General features: G+C 45.1%; 2 protein-coding genes across 3 annotated transcripts in view; one reads left to right on the top strand and one right to left on the bottom strand.

Annotated features, from left to right (window-relative positions):
- LOC120999477 (corepressor interacting with RBPJ 1-like) overlaps positions 1–4635 on the bottom strand; it is a 54437-nt gene extending 49802 nt beyond the window's left edge. For both annotated transcript variants that reach the window (XM_040430389.1, XM_040430390.1), the window contains exon 1: positions 4544–4635. The gene's annotated coding sequence lies outside the window, so the exon portion shown is untranslated. The remainder of the gene's footprint in view (positions 1–4543) is intronic.
- A 214-nt stretch (positions 4636–4849) lies between these two features.
- MRPL57 (mitochondrial ribosomal protein L57) lies at positions 4850–21316 on the top strand. Its single transcript, XM_040430394.1, has 2 exons — positions 4850–4968; positions 20937–21316. Exon 2 carries the CDS (start codon positions 20950–20952, stop codon positions 21262–21264), a length of 315 nt encoding a protein of 104 aa, XP_040286328.1. The 5' UTR covers positions 4850–4968; positions 20937–20949; the 3' UTR covers positions 21265–21316.

The raw sequence follows: 21316 nt of genomic DNA, 5'->3' as shown, positions 1-21316 counted from the left end.
GATAGATGGATCGGATCCGCAAAACGCATCCGGACGTCTGAATGAAGCCTTACAGGGGCGTGATCAATGACTGTGGTTATCACCCCATATAGACTCCCTGATCACCCCCCTGTCATTGATCACCCCCCTGTCATTGATTACCCCCCTGTAAAGCTCCATTCAGATGTCCGCATGATTTTTACGGATGCACTGATAGATGGATCGGATCCGCAAAACGCATCCGGACGTCTGAATGAAGCCTTACAGGGGCGTGATCAATGACTGTGGTTATCACCCCATATAGACTCCCTGATCACCCCCCTAGTAGATAATGGCCAAGGAGAGAAAAAGGCGCTCATAGGGTAAATAAGTTAAGAGCCGAGCCTCCAGAACAACAGGAAGAGTGGTACTGCTCACCTGTTGTTGATGCACCTATTGTTTGGTGCAACTGGACTGGAGGTGGATACGACTGATTATGTCTCACTGGTGGATGCTGCCGATTCCGTCCGCGATTCCCTTTGGCGGGGGCCAAGCCGCCGTCTGGGTTGATGAGTAGGATATATTTCCACTGGACCGGGGGTCGAGTGGAGGGGCGGACCGTAGGCGCAAAAGACGCAACCAGAGAATTTTTAGAAACCAATGGTTTTTTTATTGTTAAAGTGACAACGCGTTTCGGGGTTCTGCGGACCCCTTTTTCAAGTCGGTGGGTGGATACCGCTGGTGGAGAGAGCGCTGCTTCTAGCTCCTGGCACGTGTGGCGTCTGGAAATATATCCTACTGATCACCCCCCTGTCATTGATCACCCCCCTGTCATTGATTACCCCCCTGTAAAGCTCCATTCAGATGTCCGCATGATTTTTACGGATGCACTGATAGATGGATCGGATCCGCAAAACGCATCCGGACGTCTGAATGAAGCCTTACACGGGCGTGATCAATGACTGTGGTTATCACCCCATATAGACTCCCTGATCACCCCCCTGTCATTGATCACCCCCCTGTCATTGATCACCCCCCCTGTCATTGATCACCCCCCCTGTCATTGATCACCCCTCTGTAAGGCTCCATTCAGACATTTTTTTGGCCCAAGTTAGCGGAATTTTATTATTTTTTTTCTTACAAAGTCTCATATTCCACTAACTTGTGTCAAAAAATAAAATCTCACATGAACTCACCATACCCCTCACGGAATCCAAATGCGTAAAATTTTTTAGACATTTATATTCCAGACTTCTTCTCACGCTTTAGGGCCCCTAGAATGCCAGGGCAGTATAAATACCCCACATGTGACCCCATTTCGGAAAGAAGACACCCCCAGGTATTCCGTGAGGGGCATATTGAGTCCATGAAAGATTGAAATTTTTGTCCCAAGTTAGCGGAACGGGAGACTTTGTGAGAAAAAAATTAAAAATATCAATTTCCGCTAACTTGTGCCAAAAAAAAAAAATTTCTATGAACTCGCCATGCCCCTCATTGAATACCTTGGGGTGTCTTCTTTCCAAAATGGGGTCACATGTGGGGTATTTATACTGCCCTGGCATTCTAGGGGCCCCAAAGCGTGAGAAGAAGTCTGGGATCCAAATGTCTAAAAATGCCCACCTAAAAGGAATTTGGGCACCTTTGCGCATCTAGGCTGCAAAAAAGTGTCACACATCTGGTATCGCCGTACTCAGGAGAAGTTGGGGAATGTGTTTTGGGGTGTCATTTTACATATACCCATGCTGGGTGAGAGAAATATCTTGGTCAAATGCCAACTTTGTATAAAAAAATGGGAAAAGTTGTCTTTTGCCAAGATATTTCTCTCACCCAGCATGGGTATATGTAAAAAGACACCCCAAAACACATTCCCCACCTTCTCCTGAGTACGGAGATACCACATGTGTGACACTTTTTTGCAGCCTAGGTGGGCAAAGGGGCCCATATTCCAAAGAGCACCTTTAGGATTTCACAGGTCATTTACCTACTTACCACACATTAGGGCCCCTGGAAAATGCCAGGGCAGTATAACTACCCCACAAGTGACCCCATTTTGGAAAGAAGACACCCCAAGGTATTCCGTGAGGGGCATGGCGAGTTCCTAGAATTTTTTATTTTTTGTCACAAGTTAGTGGAAAATGCAGATTTTTTTTTTTGATTTTTTTTTTCATACAAAGTCTCATATTCCACTAACTTGTGACAAAAAATAAAAACTTCCATGAACTCACTATGCCCATCAGCGAATACCTTGGGGTCTCTTCTTTCCAAAATGGGGTCACTTGTGGGGTAGTTATACTGCCCTGGCATTCTAGGGGCCCAAATGTGTGGTAAGGAGTTTGAAATCAAATTCTGTAAAAAATGACTTGTGAAATCCGAAAGGTGCTCTTTGGAATATGGGCCCCTTTGCCCACCTAGGCTGCAAAAAAGTGTCACACATCTGGTATCTCCGTACTCAGGAGAAGTTGGGGAATGTGTTTTAGGGGGTCATTTTACATATACCCATGCTGGGTGAGAGAAATATCTTGGCAAAAGACAACTTTTCCCATTTTTTTATACAAAGTTGGCATTTGACCAAGATATTTATCTCACCCAGCATGGGTATATGTAAAAAGACACCCCAAAACACATTCCTCAACTTCTCCTGAATACAGAGATACCAGATGTGTGACACTTTTTTGCAGCCTAGGTGGGCAAAGGGGCCCATATTCCAAAGAGCACCTTTCGGATTTCACAGGTCATTTTTTACAGAATTTGGATTTCAAACTCCTTACCACACATTTGGGCCCCTAGAATGCCAGGGCAGTATAACTACCCCACAAGTGACCCCATTTTGGAAAGAAGACACCCCAAGGTATTCGCTGATGGGCATAGTGAGTTCATAGAAGTTTTTATTTTTTGTCACAAGTTAGTGGAATATGAGACTTTGTAAGAAAAAAATAAATAAATAAATAAATCATCATTTTCCGCTAACTTGTGACAAAAAATAAAAAGTTCTATGAACTCACTATGCCCATCAGCGAATACCTTAGGGTGTGTACTTTCCGAAATGGGGTCATTTGTGGGGTGTTTGTACTGTCTGGGCATTGTAGAACCTCAGGAAACATGACAGGTGCTCAGAAAGTCAGAGCTGCTTCAAAAAGCGGAAATTCACATTTTTCTACCATAGTTTGTAAACGCTATAACTTTTACCCAAACCATTTTTTTTTTACCCAAACATTTTTTTTTTATCAAAGACATGTAGAACAATAAATTTAGAGCAAAATTTCTATATGGATCTCGTTTTTTTGGCAAAATTTTACAACTGAAAGTGAAAAATGTCATTTTTTTGCAAAAAAATCGTTAAATTTCGATTAATAACAAAAAAAGTAAAAATGTCAGCAGCAATGAAATACCACCAAATGAAAGCTCTATTAGTGAGAAGAAAAGGAGGTAAAATTCATTTGGGTGGTAAGTTGCATGACCGAGCAATAAACGGTGAAAGTAGTGTAGGTCAGAAGTGTAAAAAGTGGCCTGGTCTTTCAGGGTGTTTAAGCACTGGGGGCTGAGGTGGTTAACTAGGGTTGAGCGAATCGATTTCGGATTGCTGTATACGAACCCAATTCTTTTAAAAACGACGTTAAGAGTATGGGCTCTGTCCTACTATAAAATGTATGGCCTCCGCGGAGGTCTTTCTGAAGTTTCACCAAATATCGTGAGACATACTTTGTCTCGCCTTTATCACGCGTCACTTTGTTTATTCGCATAAATTACTGTATCAAAATATGAAGCCGAACTCTGCTTCATTAATGAGGCAGGAAGCCAAGTTCGACTTAGTATTTTGATACAGTAATTTATGCGAATAAACGAGGGGAGACAAAGTAAGTCTAGCGATATTTGCTGAAACTTCGGAAAGACCTCCGCGGAGGCCGTACATTTTGCAGTAGGACGGAGCCCATAGTCTTAACGTCGTTTTTTAAAATAATCGGGTTAGGATACAGCAATCCAAACCCTAATCGCTCAACCCTACCTTTAACGTATACATTTTTTCTTTTTACAATGGAAGTCTATGGTGATGGAAAGCACAACATGGTATCTGTTGAACGCAGGCATGCCCAACCTGCAGCCCTCCAGCTGTTGCAAAACTACAACTCCCTGCATGTGCGGACAGCACACAGCTATTCCGGCATGCTGGGAGTTGTAGTTTTGCACCAGCTGGAGGGTCGCTGGCTGAGGATCCCTGGTTTAACGTGTACGTTTTTTTGTACAGGGTAAACGTAAGGCGAAAACGTGACGCGAACCCATCCTCAGCAACATGGCGGAAGACATTCGGCACTGAATCCATCACAAATACGGACATACGGGCGCGTGCGTTAAATAAACGTAAGGCAGAATCAAACGGCAGCCGTTACGACTCCAATAGGGGGCGCTCACTGGTAATTACCCACATGCTCCACTTTGTTACCTACAGTGTTATTATGGGCATACTATCAATAAAGTTTAGAAAAAATAACGTTAATCTGTACTCAGGGAGGATTGCTGGGACTTGTAGTTCACTCATCCCCTTTTTTATACGCATGCCCTATCGCTCTCACACTGACCACCGCCTCACCTGTCTATCAAAACCAAGAGAAACCGCCAAACATCACAGCTCAATCCCGCTCTCCTTCACCACCATGATCTGGGTTTTGTTTTACCCGCGTCACTTCCGGTTGAGCACAACAGACGGAAGCACCCTGCCGCCATGTTTAGTTTGGGCAGTGGTTTAAAGCTACTTCTTTCACTGGATGGGAATATTCATTGCCTCTCTATGCGAAGTGTTATTAGTACCGTAAAAGATTTTAGGAGACGGGAATTACTCTTATGTCGCTGTGTTACGCCGAAGTGCCCGTATTAAATATGGCGCGCTATGCATTTCCGGTTTGCCTCGGACTTCCGGTTTGTGAAGGGCAATAGACATGCATGTGTGATCTGCTGAGACGGGTCGTGGAGGCTAAATGCGACATATTCAGTATATGACATAGGCGTCCTAGGCTGGTAAGTGATATCCTGTTGCTTTACGGCTGTAGTCTGTCTTCCATACTGTGTATGGGGGAGAACTAATGTGTCACATGACAGGCTTAAAGGGGAGCTCCACCTGGGAGAGGCTGTGGTGATGACATCATATCGTATTGGTACAGTAGGGCTGCCTGTGTGATGCACTTACTTTATCATATGCACCGCTGCTGAAGAACCTCTTTTTAAAGGTCGGTGCTATAAGGTGTTTGGTTTCCGAGATTATGGCCACGCACGCCAAACGTTTTGCAGGGGAAATGTAGTATTACACAGCAGTCTGGATAGGTCGTCAATATTAGAACGGCGGGGGTCCCAGCTGTGAGAAGAGGCTTTGTGGCCTCTTCCTTTGCCATGTGACGTCGCCGTACATCCCTATGGAAGTGAATGGGATTGAGCTGCAATACCAAGCACAACCACTGTACTATGTATGGTGCTGTGCACCCCAGAGCTGATTGGCTGGGGTGCTGGGACTCGGACCCCCACCGATATGATAATGTTGACCTTAGAAACATAGAATGTGTCGGCAGATAAGAACCATTTGGCCCATCTAGTCTGCCCAATATACTGAATACTATGGATAGCCCCTGGCCCTATCTTATATGAAGGATAACCCTTTTAAATGACACCAAAAATGTATGCCAGCTCCCACCTGGTGTACATTTCAGGTGCTGGGGCACCAATTTATTAAGAGGCGTGCTCTTCTTGATCAGTTTGACACATTTTACACTGGTCGGTTTATTCTTTTTTAAGCCTGGTGTAAGAAACTCCCGCCTGTATAACTTCCCCTAGCGTGACATGATAACATTCTGGCTGCCTGTAGTGTCCACTAGGGGGAGCTCACTGCATACAGTCCTGTTATAAAGTTCAGTGTATCAATTCCAAACCGGGGCGCTATGTAAACACGCCAGGGGTGCTGAGACATTCAGGATCGGAGAGTTAAAGTGATCCCCCAACCTCGGCCTATTCAGCATCAGGACATTGTTAAGCGAAGCAAAGCATCGTAACTAGGGATGAGCAAATCCGAAGTGGTGCCTCGGAACCGAACCAGAGTTCGGGAAATGTTTTTTTTTTACAGTAGAAATAGATTTCTGAAGTTATTATGCGAAGTCTCGCGAGACTGGACGAAGTGATAACTTCGGCTCATAGGAGCCAATACATTCTAATACTGCACGGAGCGCTCGCTCTGTACAGTATTACAACAAAGTATTATGCAAATCGACTTCGGATGTTTCATCCAAAGTGGGTTCGCTCATCCCTAATCGTAACATCCGGATGTTTATCATCAGTGTGAGGTGGAGTATGAGTGTGAACGGCAGGATAGACCACAGAGGTAAGTATATCTGATCTGGGGGGTCTGATGTGGTGTTTTTTTTTGTTTTTTTTTCAGTGTGGTCTGGGGGGAGAGCGGAACGTACATTGTATATGTTAGGGTACTTTCACACTAGCGTTTTCCTTTTCCGGCGCCGAGTCCCGTCCTAGGGGCTCAAATCCGGAAAAGAACTGATCAGTTTTATCCCCATGCATTCTGAATGGAGAGTCAGTCCTTCAGGATGTCTTCAGTTCAGTCTTTTTGACTGATCAGGCTTTTCAGAAAAACGTAGCATGCAGTATTTTTACCTCCGGCCAAAAAGCCTGAACACTTTGACTGAACGCCGGATCCGGTCTTTTTCCCATTGACTTGCATTAACGCCGGATCCGGCGCCGTGTGTTCAGTCAAAACGGATCCGGCTTTTGCATGTTAAACCCGAAAAATGTGAAAAAAAAGTTAAAGTCCATAAATGGCGGATCCGTTTTTTTTCCAATGCATTTTTTCATTGTGATGATCAAAATCCTGATCAGGATTCAAATGTAATCCGTTTTCACACGTTTTTCCGGATCCGGCTGGCAGTTCCGGTGTCGGAATTGAACGCCGGATTAAAACAACGCTAGTGTGAAAGTAGCCTTACATATAAATGTATGAAATGCTGGAATTCTAGAAAATACCTAAAATATTTAGGCCAAGAACAGGTAAGGTATAGAATGCAGAGTTCTGTTTAGGCAAAGTAGGAAATGTTTACAAGTGTCAAATGATAGGAAGCCTTTATTACTGTGAAAACATGAAAGAAAGAAAATGCTAAATAAACTACACGTTTTATAAAATAGCAGAAGAACAGAACTTTCTTACTGAAAACAAGCGAAAGAGACCAGCATTGTCCTCACTTGTTGCAAGAATGGCATATTGAATTACACTTAAAGGGGTCCTCTCACTTCAGCAAGTGACATTTATCATGTAGAGAAAGTTAATACAAGGCACTTACTAATGTATTGTGATTGTCCATGTTGCTTCCTATGCTGGCTGGAATCATTTTTCCATCGCATTATACACTGTTTGTTTCTATGGTTATGACCACCCTGCAATCCATCAGTGGTGGTCGTGCTTATACACTATAGGAAAAGGCACCAGCTTCATTGGTGTCCGGGGCTGTGGTGCTTTTTCCTGTAGCAAGCACGGCCACTGCTGCTGGATTGCAGGGTGGTCGTAACCATGGAAACAAGCAGGGTATAATATGATGGAAAAATGAATCCAACCAGCAAATGAGACAATATGAAGAATCACAATACATTAGTAAGTGCCTTGTATTAACTTTCTCTACATGATAAATGCCATTTGCTGAAGTGACACAACCCCTTTAACCGCCTCCGGACCGCCTAACGCAGGATCGCGTTCCGGAGGCGGCAGCCCTGCGCAGAGTCACGCATATATGAGTCATCTCGTGAGACGCAAGATTTCCTGTGAACGCGTGCACACAGGCGCGCGCGTTCACAGGATCGGAAGGTAAGCGAGTGGATCTACAGCCTGCCAGCGGCGATCGTTCGCTGGCAGGCTGGAGATGCGATTTTTTTTAACCCCTAACAGGTATATTAGACGCTGTTTTGATAACAGCGTCTAATATACCTGCTACCTGGTCCTCTGGTGGTCCCTTTTGTTTGGATCGACCACCAGAGGACACAGGTAGCTCAGTAATATGTAGCACCAAGCACCACACTACACTACACCCCCCCGTCACTTATTAACCCCTTATTAACCCCTGATCACCCAATATAGACTCCCTGATCACCCCCCTGTCATTGATCACCCCCATCATTGATCACCCCCTTGTAAGGCTGCATTCAGATGTCCGTATGTTTTTTACGGATCCACGGATACATGGATCGGATCCGCATAACACATACGGACATCTGAATGGAGCCTTAGGCTGGGTTCACACGAGCGTGTCCGGATTAGTTCCGGATGCGTCCCGGTGTGTTGCGGCAAACCCGCGCGAGTAGGAATGCAATTGCAGTCAGTTTTGACTGCGATTGCGTTCCGATGTTCAGTTTTTATCGTGAGTGTGCAATGTGTTTTGCACGCGCGTGATAAAAAACCGACTGTGGTACCCAGACCCGAACTTCTTCACAGAAGTTCAGGTTTGGGTTCGGTGTTGTGTAGATGTTATTATTTTCCCTTATAACATGGTTATAAGGGAAAATAATAGCATTCTGAATACAGAATGCTTAGTAGGTGATCAGTTGAGGGTTAAAAAAAATAAAAAAAATTAACTCACCTTCTCCGTTTGTTCGCTAAGTCCCGGTCTCTTCTTTACTTCTCAAAAGATGAACTATGGGCTAAAGGACCTTTGATGATGTAAGATCACATGCTCCAATCACATGGTCCATCACCGCGGTGATGGACCCTGTGATTGGAGCATGTGATCTGACGTCATCAAAGGTCCTTTAGCCCATAGTTCATCTTTTGAGAAGTAAAGAAGAGACCGGGACTTAGCGAACAAACGGAGAAGGTGAGTTAATTTTTTTAATTTTTTTTAACCCTCAACTGATCACCTACTAAGCATTCTGTATTCAGAATGCTATTATTTTCCCTTATAACCATGTTATAAGGGAAAATAATACAGTGTATAGACAGTCACCTAGCAACCGTGCGTGAAAATCGCACCGCATCCGCACTTGCTTGCGGATGCATGCGATTTTCACGCAACCCCATTCACTTCTATGGGGCCTGCGTTGCGTGAAAAACGCAGAATATAGAGCATGCTGCGATTTTCACGCAACGCATAAGTGATGCGTGAAAATCATCGCTCATCTGAACAGCCCCATTGAAATGAATGGGTCCAGATTCAGTGCGGGTGCAATGCGTTCACCTACCGCATTGCACCCGCGCGGAAATCTCGCCCGTGTGAACGCAGCCTTATAGGGGGTGATCAATGACAGGGGGGGTGATCACCCCATATAGACTCCCTGATCACCCCCCTGTCATTGATCACCCCCCTGTAAGGCTGCATTCAGACATTTTTTTGGCCCAAGTTAGCGGAAATTTTTTTTTTTTCTTACAAAGTCTCATATTCCACTAACTTGTGTCAAAAAATAAAATCTCACATGAACTCACCATACCCCTCACGGAATCCAAATGCGTAAAATTTTTTAGACATTTATATTCCAGACTTCTTCTCACGCTTTAGGGCCCCTAGAATGCCAGGGCAGTATAAATACCTCACATGTGACCCCATTTCGGAAAGAAGACACCCCAAGGTATTCGCTGATGGGCATATTGAGTCCATGAAAGATTGAAATTTTTGTCCCAAGTTAGCGGAAAGGGAGACTTTGTGAGAAAAAAAAATATCAATTTCCGCTAACTTGTGCCAAAAAAAAAAAAATTCTATGAACTCGCCATGCCCCTCATTGAATACCTTGGGGTGTCTTCTTTCCAAAATGGGGTCACATGTGGGGTATTTATACTGCCCTGGCATTTTAGGGGCCCTAAAGCGTGAGAAGAAGTCTGGGATCCAAATGTCTAAAAATGCCCCCATAAAAGGAATGTGGGCCCCTTTGCGCATCTAGGCTGCAAAAAAGTGTCACACCTGGTATCGCCGTACTCAGGAGAAGTTGGGCAATGTGTTTTGGGGTGTCATTTTACATATACCCATGCTGGGTGAGATAAATATCTTGGTCAAATGCCAACTTTGTATAAAAAAAAATGGGAAAAGTTGTCTTTTGCCAAGATATTTCTCTCACCCAGCATGGGTATATGTAAAATGACACCCCAAAACACATTGCCCAACTTCTCCTGAGTACGGCAATACCACATGTGTGACACTTTTGCAGCCTAGGTGGGCAAAGGGGCCCACATTCCAAAGAGCACCTTTAGGATTTCACCGGCCATTTTTTACAGATTTTGATTTCAAACTACTTCGCACGCATTTGGGCCCCTAAAATGCCAGGGCAGTATAACTACCCCACAAGTGACCCCATTTTGGAAAGAAGACACCCCAAGGTATTTCGTGATGGGCATAGTGAGTTCATGGAAGTTTTTATTTTTTGTCACAAGTTAGTGGAATATGAGACTTTGTAAGAAAAAAATAAAAAATCATAATTTTCCGCTAACTTGTGACAAAAAATAAAAAGTTCTATGAACTCACTATGCCCATCAGCGAATACCTTAGGGTGTCTACTTTTCGAAATGGGGTCATTTGTGGGGTGTTTGTACTGTCTGGGCATTGTAGAACCTCAGGAAACATGACAGGTGCTCAGAAAGTCAGAGCTGCTTCAAAAAGCGGAAATTCACATTTTTGTACCATAGTTTGTAAACGCTATAACTTTTAACCAAACCATTTTTTTTTTTTTACCCAAACATTTTTTTTTTATCAAAGACATGTAGAACAATAAATTTAGAGAAAAATTTATATATGGATGTCTTTTTTTTTTTGCAAAATTTTACAACTGAAAGTGAAAAATGACATTTTTTGCAAAAAAAAAAATCTGTAAATTTCGATTAATAACAAAAAAAGTAAAAATGTCAGCAGCAATGAAATACCACCAAATGAAAGCTCTATTAGTGAGAAGAAAAGGAGGTAAAATTCATTTGGGTGGTAAGTTGCATGACCGAGCAATAAACGGTTAAAGTAGTGTAGGTCAGAACTGTAAAAAGTGGCCTGGTCATTAAGGGTGTTAAAGCTAGGGGGGCTGAAGTGGTTAAACGTGCAATTTTTTTTTTGTTAATTGTGTAGGGAAAGTAATAAGGAACAGGTTTTCAATATACTTTATTTACTGATTTTGCATTCTTTAAATTTGACTTTTGGCAGAGAGCTGCCCGTCTTCACCATTCAGCGCAGTACTGTATAGTGAAGATGTTCCTGCGCTGCCCTCACTGACTCCCTCATATATTCCCTAAAGCTGGCCATAAATACATATACACATACATACTGCCCTTTCTGGCAGGGAGTGAGCACTGACTAAACATATAGCCGCTAGGACAGTGGTGGCGAACCTATGGCACGGGTGCCAGTGGTGGCACTCAGAGCCCTCTCTGTAGGCACCCGCACCCTGGAAAAAGTCTATGGTGCACCAATGTGACTTAGACTTTTCCTGCCATTCATCAGTGCAGGGCGCACTATGAACAGCACAGACAGGGCACTGAATGTAGGACGGCTTTTGTTAAAAGTACATGGAAGATATACTACAGTATATTGGTATTCAGGTTAAATTGCTGTGTTGGCACTTGGCAATAAATAAGTGGGCTTTGGGTTTCAGTTTGGGCACTCCGTCTGTAAAAGGTTCACCAACACTGCGCTAGGAGATGCAAGAGATCACTGCCGCCTCTCCTACATCTATCGGCGGCTCGTTAGTCAGTGCATCCCGCATACAGTTCGCGCACCCTCTGTCGGCACTCACTGATGTCAGACAGGGCAAGATAGATAGACAAAGTACCGTATTTTTCACTTCATAGGATGCACTTCAGGTTTTAGAGGAGGAAAATAAGATTTTTTTTTTTTTTTTCAGATTCTCATATCAGACCCCCATACCAGGACCTCACATCAGACCCCCATATCAGATGCTCAGATTAGACCCCCTATTTCAGATTCTCTGTCACGATCAGTGTGGGGGGGGCTCCACACTGAACACAGGAGGGAAGGGGAACAGTAACTGGGCCTGGAAACTAGGGAAGAAACGGGTCACCTCCTAGACAACCCTAATCCGGGCCCTGACTATCTATCAATATGAATAGACCCTGAAGGTAGGAATATTCATATGCAGGATACCTAGGCCCTTATATCCCTATAAGGCCCTGGAAAAGGTTAGGACCAGAGACAACCCATTCCTCCCCAGATGGACGAATGGAAGTCTCTGTTTCAGGCCCAGATACAAACAACAGGGAATATAACAAACATAAACAAACGCGACACTTAACTTCTGTAGAGCAAGAACACCAGAGACGACCTCACACCAGCTCAGCCAAACCCAAATGACGCTATCTACCGCATAGTCAGAAGGGTGGGGTCATACTATAAAGGGTAGAAGTGATGACCACTGAGCAACAGCTGAGAAAAGGGAAGTGGTCATTAACCCTATCAACACTGGATCAAGAGAAATCAAGGAGGCTGTTAGATTCCTCCACGCTCAGCCAACCTCCTTGATTTCCTGACATCAGTCACCTGAGGGACTGTGACATTCTCACATCAGACCCCCATATCAGGACCTCGCATCAGACCCCCATATCAGGACCCCACATCAGACCCCCATATCAGGACCCCACATCAGACCCCCATATCAGGACCCCACATCGGACACCAATTTCAGGACCCCACATCAGACACCAATTTCAGGACCCCACATCAGACCCCCATATCAGGACCCCACATCAGACCCCCATATCAGGACCCCACATCAGACCCCCATATCAGGACCCCACATCAGACCCCCATATCAGGACCTCGCATCAGACCCCCATATCAGGACCCCACATCAGACACCAATTTCAGGACCCCACATCAGACACCAATTTCAGGACCCCACATCAGACCCTAAAATAAATACATTCACTTACCTCTCTTGCTCCGCCGCTCCTCTCCAGGTCTGGTGGTCTCGCCTGATCTTCTCTGGGCCACTCACTCCCTGCGAATCCTGCATATTAGTGAGCGCTTCTATAATGGAAGCCCTCACTAGTATTCGTTTTATAAGACGCACTGCCATCCCCACACACTTTTGGGGGGGGAAAGTGCATCTTTTATAAAGCAGAAAATACTGTATTTAGGGCCAACTTTAGCCATATTTGAAGGAGGCAGTGAGGGCAGCGCAGTGAGTGAGGAACCTCTTCACTATGCAGTACTGTGCTGTGAAGCCGAGGGTTAATTTTTTTCATAATGAAGTGCAAAATCAATAAATAAAGTATATTGGAAAAATATTCATTATCACTTTCAATGGGGTCCTCTCACTTCAGTAAGTGGCATTTATCATGTAGAGAAAGTTAATACAAGGCACTTACTAATGTATTGTGATTGTCCATATTGCTTCCTTTGCTGGCTGGATTCATTTCTCCATTACATTATACACTGCTCATATCCAGGGGTTACGACCACCCTGCAATCCATCAGTGGTGGTCGTGCTTGCACACTATAGACAATGTGCGTGCCTATGTGCGCTCCTACGGCTCCTGCCACCAGAGAGGCCGGCGCTTTTTCCTGTAGTGTGCATACACGACCACCGCTGCTGGACTGCAGGGTGGTCTTAATCCCTGGATATGAACTGTGTATAATGTAATGGAAGAATGAGTCCAGCCAGCAAAGGAGACAATATGGATAATCACAATACATTAGTAAGTGGCTTGTAGTAACTTCCTCTACATAATAAATGTCTATTGCTGAAGTGAGAGGACCCCTTTGTCCTTCTCTCACTAGAGCACTGCATAGTTTGGCATTTGTTCCTGCACAGACGCCAATGTCCTCACTTCTTGCAGCGAATGGCATTTTGAATTGCAATAAACAAAATGCAAAATAAACTACACGTCTTATAAAATAGCAGAAGAGCAGAACCTTCTTACTGAAAAAATGAGAGAAAGAGACCAGCATTGTCCTCACTTGTGTTATGGCCCTTTTATACTTTGCATGTGTGAATTATTAAAGGGGTTCAACTTCTCAAACTGCCCCCCCCCCCCCCCCATGTGCCGGGCCCCTCAAAGGTAATAAACTTACCCCGCACCGCTCCTGGTCCCCGTGGGTGACGCTAGGGAGGCTCGTCCCCGCCTGCCAGTGGCTGCTCCCCCCTGACACCGGATGTTTTCATCCGTGTACAGGGAGAAGCGGCGGTGCGGGGACCAGGAGCGGGGAGCGGGGTAAGTATATTACCTGTGAGGGGCCCGGCACATGGGGGGGGGGGGCTGTTTGAGAAGTTGGATAACCCCTTTAAGGGTATCATTCTTTGCCTGAATACTTTAGGTATTTTGTAGAGTGCCTAGGCATTGTATACAATGCCTGATTTTATACGTGTGTGTGTGTATATATATATATATATATATTCCTGAATTACAGAGAAAAGAGCAAATAGTAGAATATATTATATTTCTGAATGCTGGGCCTTGAACTCCAGGGTCCAATATAATATACAGGCCACCAGTATGGAGAAGGGATCCTAGAGCCCAGGACTGGATCGGCTTTCCGTCTGGTCTGGGGTGCTGTGTTCAAAGCTTAGGGCCCCAAAAAAATAAAACCTAAACCCCTCGACTGTTAAAGCAGAAGTCTATCTATCTTATCTAAACCACAAGTCGTCGTGTATTTGCCTGCGTTTCCTGACTGATTAAAGACTCCACCTGTTTGATTTCCTGATTTGCTTCCCCTTCCCGTACCTGATCAGATGCTAGTAAAAGCTATATATAAGGGCTGATTCACGGCAATTTGCGGTCTCCAATGCACGGGCAACGTCCGTTCGGCGCCTGGGACGGATAGAGACCCATTCAGCTTTAATGGGTCCGTGATCCGTCCGAACCCCAAAAAATAGAACAAGTAGTATTTTTCTGCGGTGCGGAGGCACGGACAGAAACACCACAGAAGCACTCTGTAGTGCTTCCGTTCCGCACCTCCGTGATTGCGGACCCATACAGCCACGGTCGTGTGAACAAGCCCTAAGGCCTCATGCACACGGCCGTATCCGCAAAACACGGATACAGGCTGTGTGCATCCCGCATTTCCCCTTCCTCAGGTCCTGCAAAATGTTTTAAATGTCTATTCTTGTCTGCAAAACAGATAATAGGACATACGGATGAGGGCAGCACATGGCGTGCTGTCCGCATCTTTTGCAGCCCCATTGAAATGAAGGGGTCCGCAAAAAACGCAGATCGGATGCATACCCAAACTACGGTCATGTGCATGAGGCCTTATCCACATCACTACTCCCATCATTCATTGGGGACCCCAGTGGCATCAGCTGTATTTTCTTTTTTGCAAGAGGAAGGCTGGGAGTTGTAGTGTCACAAGTTGGATGTCGCCGCTATAGGCATTAAAAAACGTTTGCACGTTTCTAATACATTTGGCCCTTGTGGATGTTATTGAATGCTGGCGTAACGTGCACAAAATGTGGCACCTCTCATTTTCGAGATATTTATGCAGCCCCAAAGAATAATTCACTGTTCCTCGCAGGCTGAGGGGATGCGACTCCCCGGGAAAGGTTGTCTGGCGTAAGATGCACCATTTTGCTGTAGCAAACCAAGCCCACCAATAGACGGTGTAAAGTCCTAACTGTACGGCAGATGCATCATCCAGCCCGAGCCCCTGTGAGAAATCGGACACCTCTTCAGACTGCCTGTAGTGTACACTTTCTGAATTTTAAGATGCAACCAAATCCTAGATCTCAAGTCGATTCGTTCAGCAGTAAAAATGTATTGGCTCCGTGGAGCCAAACTTCATCTCAGGCAAAGTGGCGCAAGACTTAGGTGAATTAATTCGGTATTCCTGTCTGCGTATTTTAAAAATAGGAATCCAAAGTGGGCTTTGGTACCAGCCAGAACTAAAGCCCACTTCGGGTTTCTATTTTAAAAATGTTTTTTAATACTCGCACAGGAATACCGAAGTAATTCGCCAAAGTCTCGCACCACGGAGCCAATACATTTTAATGCTGTACGGAAACGGCATTAAAACCAACGTTTTTGAACGAATCGACTTCGGATCTATGATCCGAAGCTTGATTCGCTCAAGACTAGCCAGTACTGTAAAATGCTGCAGATTTGTCGCGTAGAAATCTGCAGCATATCCACTCTGTGGGAACATACACTTATAAAGGAATTTTTTATTCTGTCAGTTAAAAGGAGATAATGACAGCTATCCTTTTTTTATTTCTTTTTTCTAATTGATTTTTCCATTTCGTCCACCATGACGGCTACACATGAGATTGACCCCTTGACCTCTGTAGGGGCAGAAACACAGAGAGTTTAAAAGGCCACCACCCACTCTCACCCTCGGTGTTTCCTGTCCCTAAGAGGGCATCTCACAGGGAGACCTCCTGTAGGAGGTGAAGATTTATACAGATTTTTTCTTTTTATGGTACCTTTCAGGAGGGGATTACTGCGGTTTCTCCTTCACCTCTGCCCTCCTGCGGTCTTTACTAAAGCTCGGCAGAGGACTAAAACAGGAGCAGATCTCGTCCCTGATTAATGGGGGCCTGTTTCTCTCTATTTTCGCAGGGTCTTCCTTCCCTTCTGTGAGGAAGCTGAGAGCGAACTACAGAGCACGCTGCACGCCGCCCTTGTAGTACGCGCTGCAGCACTGCGCTCTATTCCCGGCTTTGCCTGTATGAAAAAGAGCGGTGTTTTTAACTACCTACCGCTGCTCCACTGTGGTTGTTCCCGGCTCCAGAGTTAGGCCTATTGCACACGACCATATGGCTTTTTCAGTGTTTTGCGGTCTGTTTTTCACTGATCCGTTTTTTGTTTCCATTGTGTTTCCGTTTCTGTTCCGTTTTTCCGTATGGCATATACAGTATACAGTAATTACATAGATAAAATTGGGCTGGGCATAACATTTTCAATAGACGGTTCAGCAAAAAACGGAACAGAAACGGAAGACATACGGATGCATTTCCGTATGTGTTCCGTTTTTTTGCAGACCCATTGACTTGAATGGAGCCACGGAACGCGATTTGCGGGCAATAATAGGACATGTTCTATGTTAGAACGGAACAGAAATACGGAAACGGAATGCATACAGAGTACATTCCGTTTTTTTTGCGGAACCATTGAAATGAATGGTTCCGTATACGAAACGCAAAAAACGGCCAGTAAACGGGGAAAAAAAAAACGTCCGTGTGCAGGAGGCCTTAGGATGTCAGCTCCTGATGCCCCTGCAAGCCAGATGGATTCTACAGACCCACCCTCGGCTACTCCAACCGTGAGTTCCCCTAGGGGGAGAATATCTGTTACCCTGACATTTTTAATGTTTATGTATTTCTGATACTGGGCTGCTCCTCTCTTTATAGGGAGTGAAAGAGCCCAGAGTTAAATCCAGGGTCGCTAGATGTGCAACTTTTGCCAAAAGACTCCCTTAAAGTCACAAAAAGAAGCTCTGTATTAATGACGAGCAACAGTCTATCCTTATGGAGGTTAAATCTATGATCCAGAATAAGATTAAATCCTCCTTGGCCTCCCTCAGGTACCTACACCTCCGGTCAAAAGGTCTAAAGTTTCCGTTCCATCCTAAGAAGAAGAAGATTTATAAGGGCCGCTTCTAGACTAAGACCCTCTATAACCCCAAGGGTTCCCCAGTGGGATTTAAACCTGGTCTTGAAAGGGCTAATGAAACTCCAATTTTCTCACCTTTCTTTCAAAGCAGCATTTTTCATAGCCATAACCTCAGCGAGACGCCTGGGAGAAATTCAGGCTCTGTCCTGCCGAGAACCATATCTGTCTATCTTTCCGGAAGTTTTGAAGCTAGATCCGGGGTTCCTTCCAAAAGTCGTCACAGACTTTCATAGAGATCAGGAAATCATCCTACCTTGCTTTTCTACGGACACAAGGAGTTCATCTGAAGAACAATTCCAGCTCCTGGATGATGTAAGGGAGACAATTATTCAGTACCTGGCAGCTACAAAAGAATTCAGGAAGGATGACAACCTCCTTATTCAATTCGCAGGGAAAAAAGCTTCCAAGGTCGTTGGATTAAAGCCACAATATCCTGCTGCTACCAAATGTCAGGCCTTACTAGCCCCACAAATGTTAGAGCCCATTCCACGAGGGCAGTGGCATCTTCATGGGCGGAAAGAGATGGCGTTTCACCTAAAAGAATCTGTAGAGCCGCCACCTGGTCGAGTATAAATACGTTTATGAAACATTATCGTATGGATGTCTCTGCTTCTGCTGATATGACCTTTGGCCAGAAGGTACTCCCTACCAAGTAATCTGATAGTCATGGTGGACGAAATGGAAAACCGTAATTAGACTTAGCAGTAATTCTGTTTCCTTGAGTCCATGGTGGACTCAAGGAAACAGAATTACTGCTAAGTCTAATTCATTTTTATTTTCTGAACATGATTATGGGGACGGACATCTTGCCTGAGCTGTTCTTAACAGCCTTTAGATAATTGCTTTATGGCAGGGGTGCACAACCTTTTTTGGTCTTGAGGCCACATTGACACATTTCATGGGGCCGCAAAAATAAAAAATAAAGTTAATCAGCGCTCGTTTGCATCAGCCTATTACACAAGCTAATGCAAAGTGAATGGGGAATAGCGATAATCTACCGTGATTACACGGTGAGATGTGCTGACGATTATCGTACCTCTTTCATCCTGATAAAATATGCAAATCGTCCGACAAACGAGTGATTCCTTGTTTATCAGCTGATCGGCAGTACGATTATACCGCCAGATATCAGGAATGAGCGCTCCTATGAACACTTGTTCCCAGTAATTGAACGAATATTGCACAGTGTATTAGGAACTTACAAATTTCCCGGTAAAAAATAATTATTTTTAACACGTTCCTGCAGCATGGCCCTGACACAGAAGATTCATACTTTCCTGCTCCCCGCCGCTCCCGCTACCTCCATCTTCCGGTACCGGTGCTGTTTACATCCGGCTGGCTATGGGCATAGTCACTTGTACCTCTCCAGCCAATGACTGGCCTCAGTGGTGATGTGGCCACAAGCAGCGTTTCTCCACAGAAGTCAGTCATTTGCTGGAGAGGTTCTTCCGGGACCGGAAGATGGAGACTGCGAGGTCAGCACGGAGCAGGAAAGTAGGAATCTTCTGTGTCAGCGGCCATGCTGCAGGAACTGGTTAAAAATCATTTTTACTGGGAAACCCCTGTAAGTGTCGACATTTCCTTCCTGCCTCCTATTCACAAATGTGCGCTTTCCTTCACTGCAGAGGACGGCGCTCACTGGTTCTTACCGCCTCCTGCACCCCCAGATATACTGTAGGTGCCCTGCAATAACCAGTAAGCACTTTCCCTGAAGGCTCACGCAGGCGGCCATTGTTTTAGTCTGCATCGGAACTGCATTTTTTGTGGATTGGATGCAAACCCATTCACTTCAATGAAGCCACAAAAGATGCAGACCGCATTGGGTCTGGGGTCCACCCTGCACAGCGCTCCTTGAGGTCCACCCTGTACAGCTGTCCTGCTAGAGTGGAGGAGCAGGCTCTGTGATCCATCTGCTGTGCGGTGCTTTGCGCAGGATCAGCAGTGTTTCTGCCCAGCAGGACGGGGGCCGCATGTGGCCCGCGAGCCCTGCTTTACAGCAGCCCCATGGTCCATAGACACAATGGTCAGGAGAGGACCTTATTAACTTCTATTGGAGAGTCTTATAGACATGCTCTGTGACCTGTGCAGAGGTTATTGTACAAGGAAAGAATAGATAAACTGTGACAATCACCTACTGTGAATGGTAGATCCTGTCTTATCTATACACAGAGGTGATATCATTACAGGCAGGATTAGAATGACAGATAAGCAGGTAACTGTAGTAAAGTGATCTGTACAGACCAAGAAGTGGCGCCTATTATTAGGCTTAGTGTCCAGTGTGAAAACTGCAGGATTTTTGGTTTTAGTTTAAATATAGATATTGACATGGAAAATTTAAAATTAACCCATTTTTAAAGAATTTTTGGTTAACGTAAAAACATGATTTAAACAATGTCACTTTCTGATGACCTGATCTGATATTCTGAAGGCCCTTTTACACTGACAGTTGAGGCCGACTATTGTCAGGAAGGAAGCGTTTCTTCCTGGTAATTGCCTAATCATCAGTGGAGGAGACACATTTACATACAGCGATCTCCTCCACAGTATGGGAGCAGTGATCCCTAATTACCATCACTCTTCCCCATAGAGACTCGTTTGCCAGCAAACAGCAATTTAGGTGGCCACACCAACGATCCTATCACCCGATGAACGAGCGCTTCGCTTGTTCATCAGATAATCTGCAGCACCTTTACACCTGCAGATCCTCACGCATGAACGCGAACATTGGGCAGCGTAAAGGGGCCTTTGGGTGCTTGCAGGTTACTAGAAGGGTTTCCGGTAATATGCCTTGATTGCCACTTAGGGTCGGCCATCCATGCTTAATAGGTAGTAAGGCCAGCCATCGATCAGCAGTATGGAAGGATCATGGCTTTCTAGTAAGTCCTCTCTTTGTTTCTGCTACCACAGAACTATTCCCATACACGTGGCCCCTTCATTCTGCTCATTGGCAGTGGTCCCACTCATCGGTGGCACATCCCATTTGCATTACAAGGCACACATTATGCAATGACCATGCTCTGCTAAGGCCCCCCAGTGTTTGAGCTGCTCCGCCTAGTAGTCGGGGGGGTTCTCCATGATGTCCGTATACTCTAAAGCCAGCCATACAAATGAGCTAGTGATCCATGGGTATGAACAGTCCCATCAGAAACATGCCAGACTGCATTTATTTATTTTTTTTATATTTTTTAAACTGACACCCTGGTCCTTGAAAAAAATGGCAAATGATCATGTCGTACACAGGTGCCTTAGGGAGACCATGGGCAAAATTTTGCGACCGGGCCAAGCAAATTTGGCTGTTTATCTTGTGTTTGGGCAGGGGTTACAGCGTGGAGTGGCTGCCTCCCATCCGTAAAGGCCCTTGGTTCTCTTTGCTCTTGTATTTCGTGCTTCAGTTTTTATTCTTTTTCATTTTCAGACCCCGAGCAAAAATGTTCCTGACCAACATCCTCCTGAGAAAGGGCATTCCCGGCCGCCAGTGGATAGGGAAATACAGGAGACCCCGGGTGGTCACCTGGACCATGAAACAGTCTATGATTAAGAGACTGGAGACAGAGGCTGAGACAGAGTACTGGATAAGCCAGCCCTACATGACCAAGCAACAGGAATTCCGTCACGCCGCAGAACGGAAACGCAGACACCTCGAGGAGAAGAAGGCCATGAAGCTGGCGCACTTCCCCGAACACAAGTACCTGCAAGATCACCTAAACCACTTGAACGTCACCAAGAAATGGACTCTGTCTTGATCTCTGTGATGTGACGTCTTGCCGAAACCTATTAAATGTCTTTCCTAATGAT

Source organism: Bufo bufo, chromosome 4 (genome assembly GCF_905171765.1).
Source record: "Bufo bufo chromosome 4, aBufBuf1.1, whole genome shotgun sequence".
In the NCBI taxonomy this organism is placed as follows: Eukaryota; Metazoa; Chordata; class Amphibia; order Anura; family Bufonidae; genus Bufo; species Bufo bufo.
The sequence above is the reverse complement of the archived record's forward strand: the minus strand, read 5'-3'. Positions and strand labels throughout refer to the sequence as shown.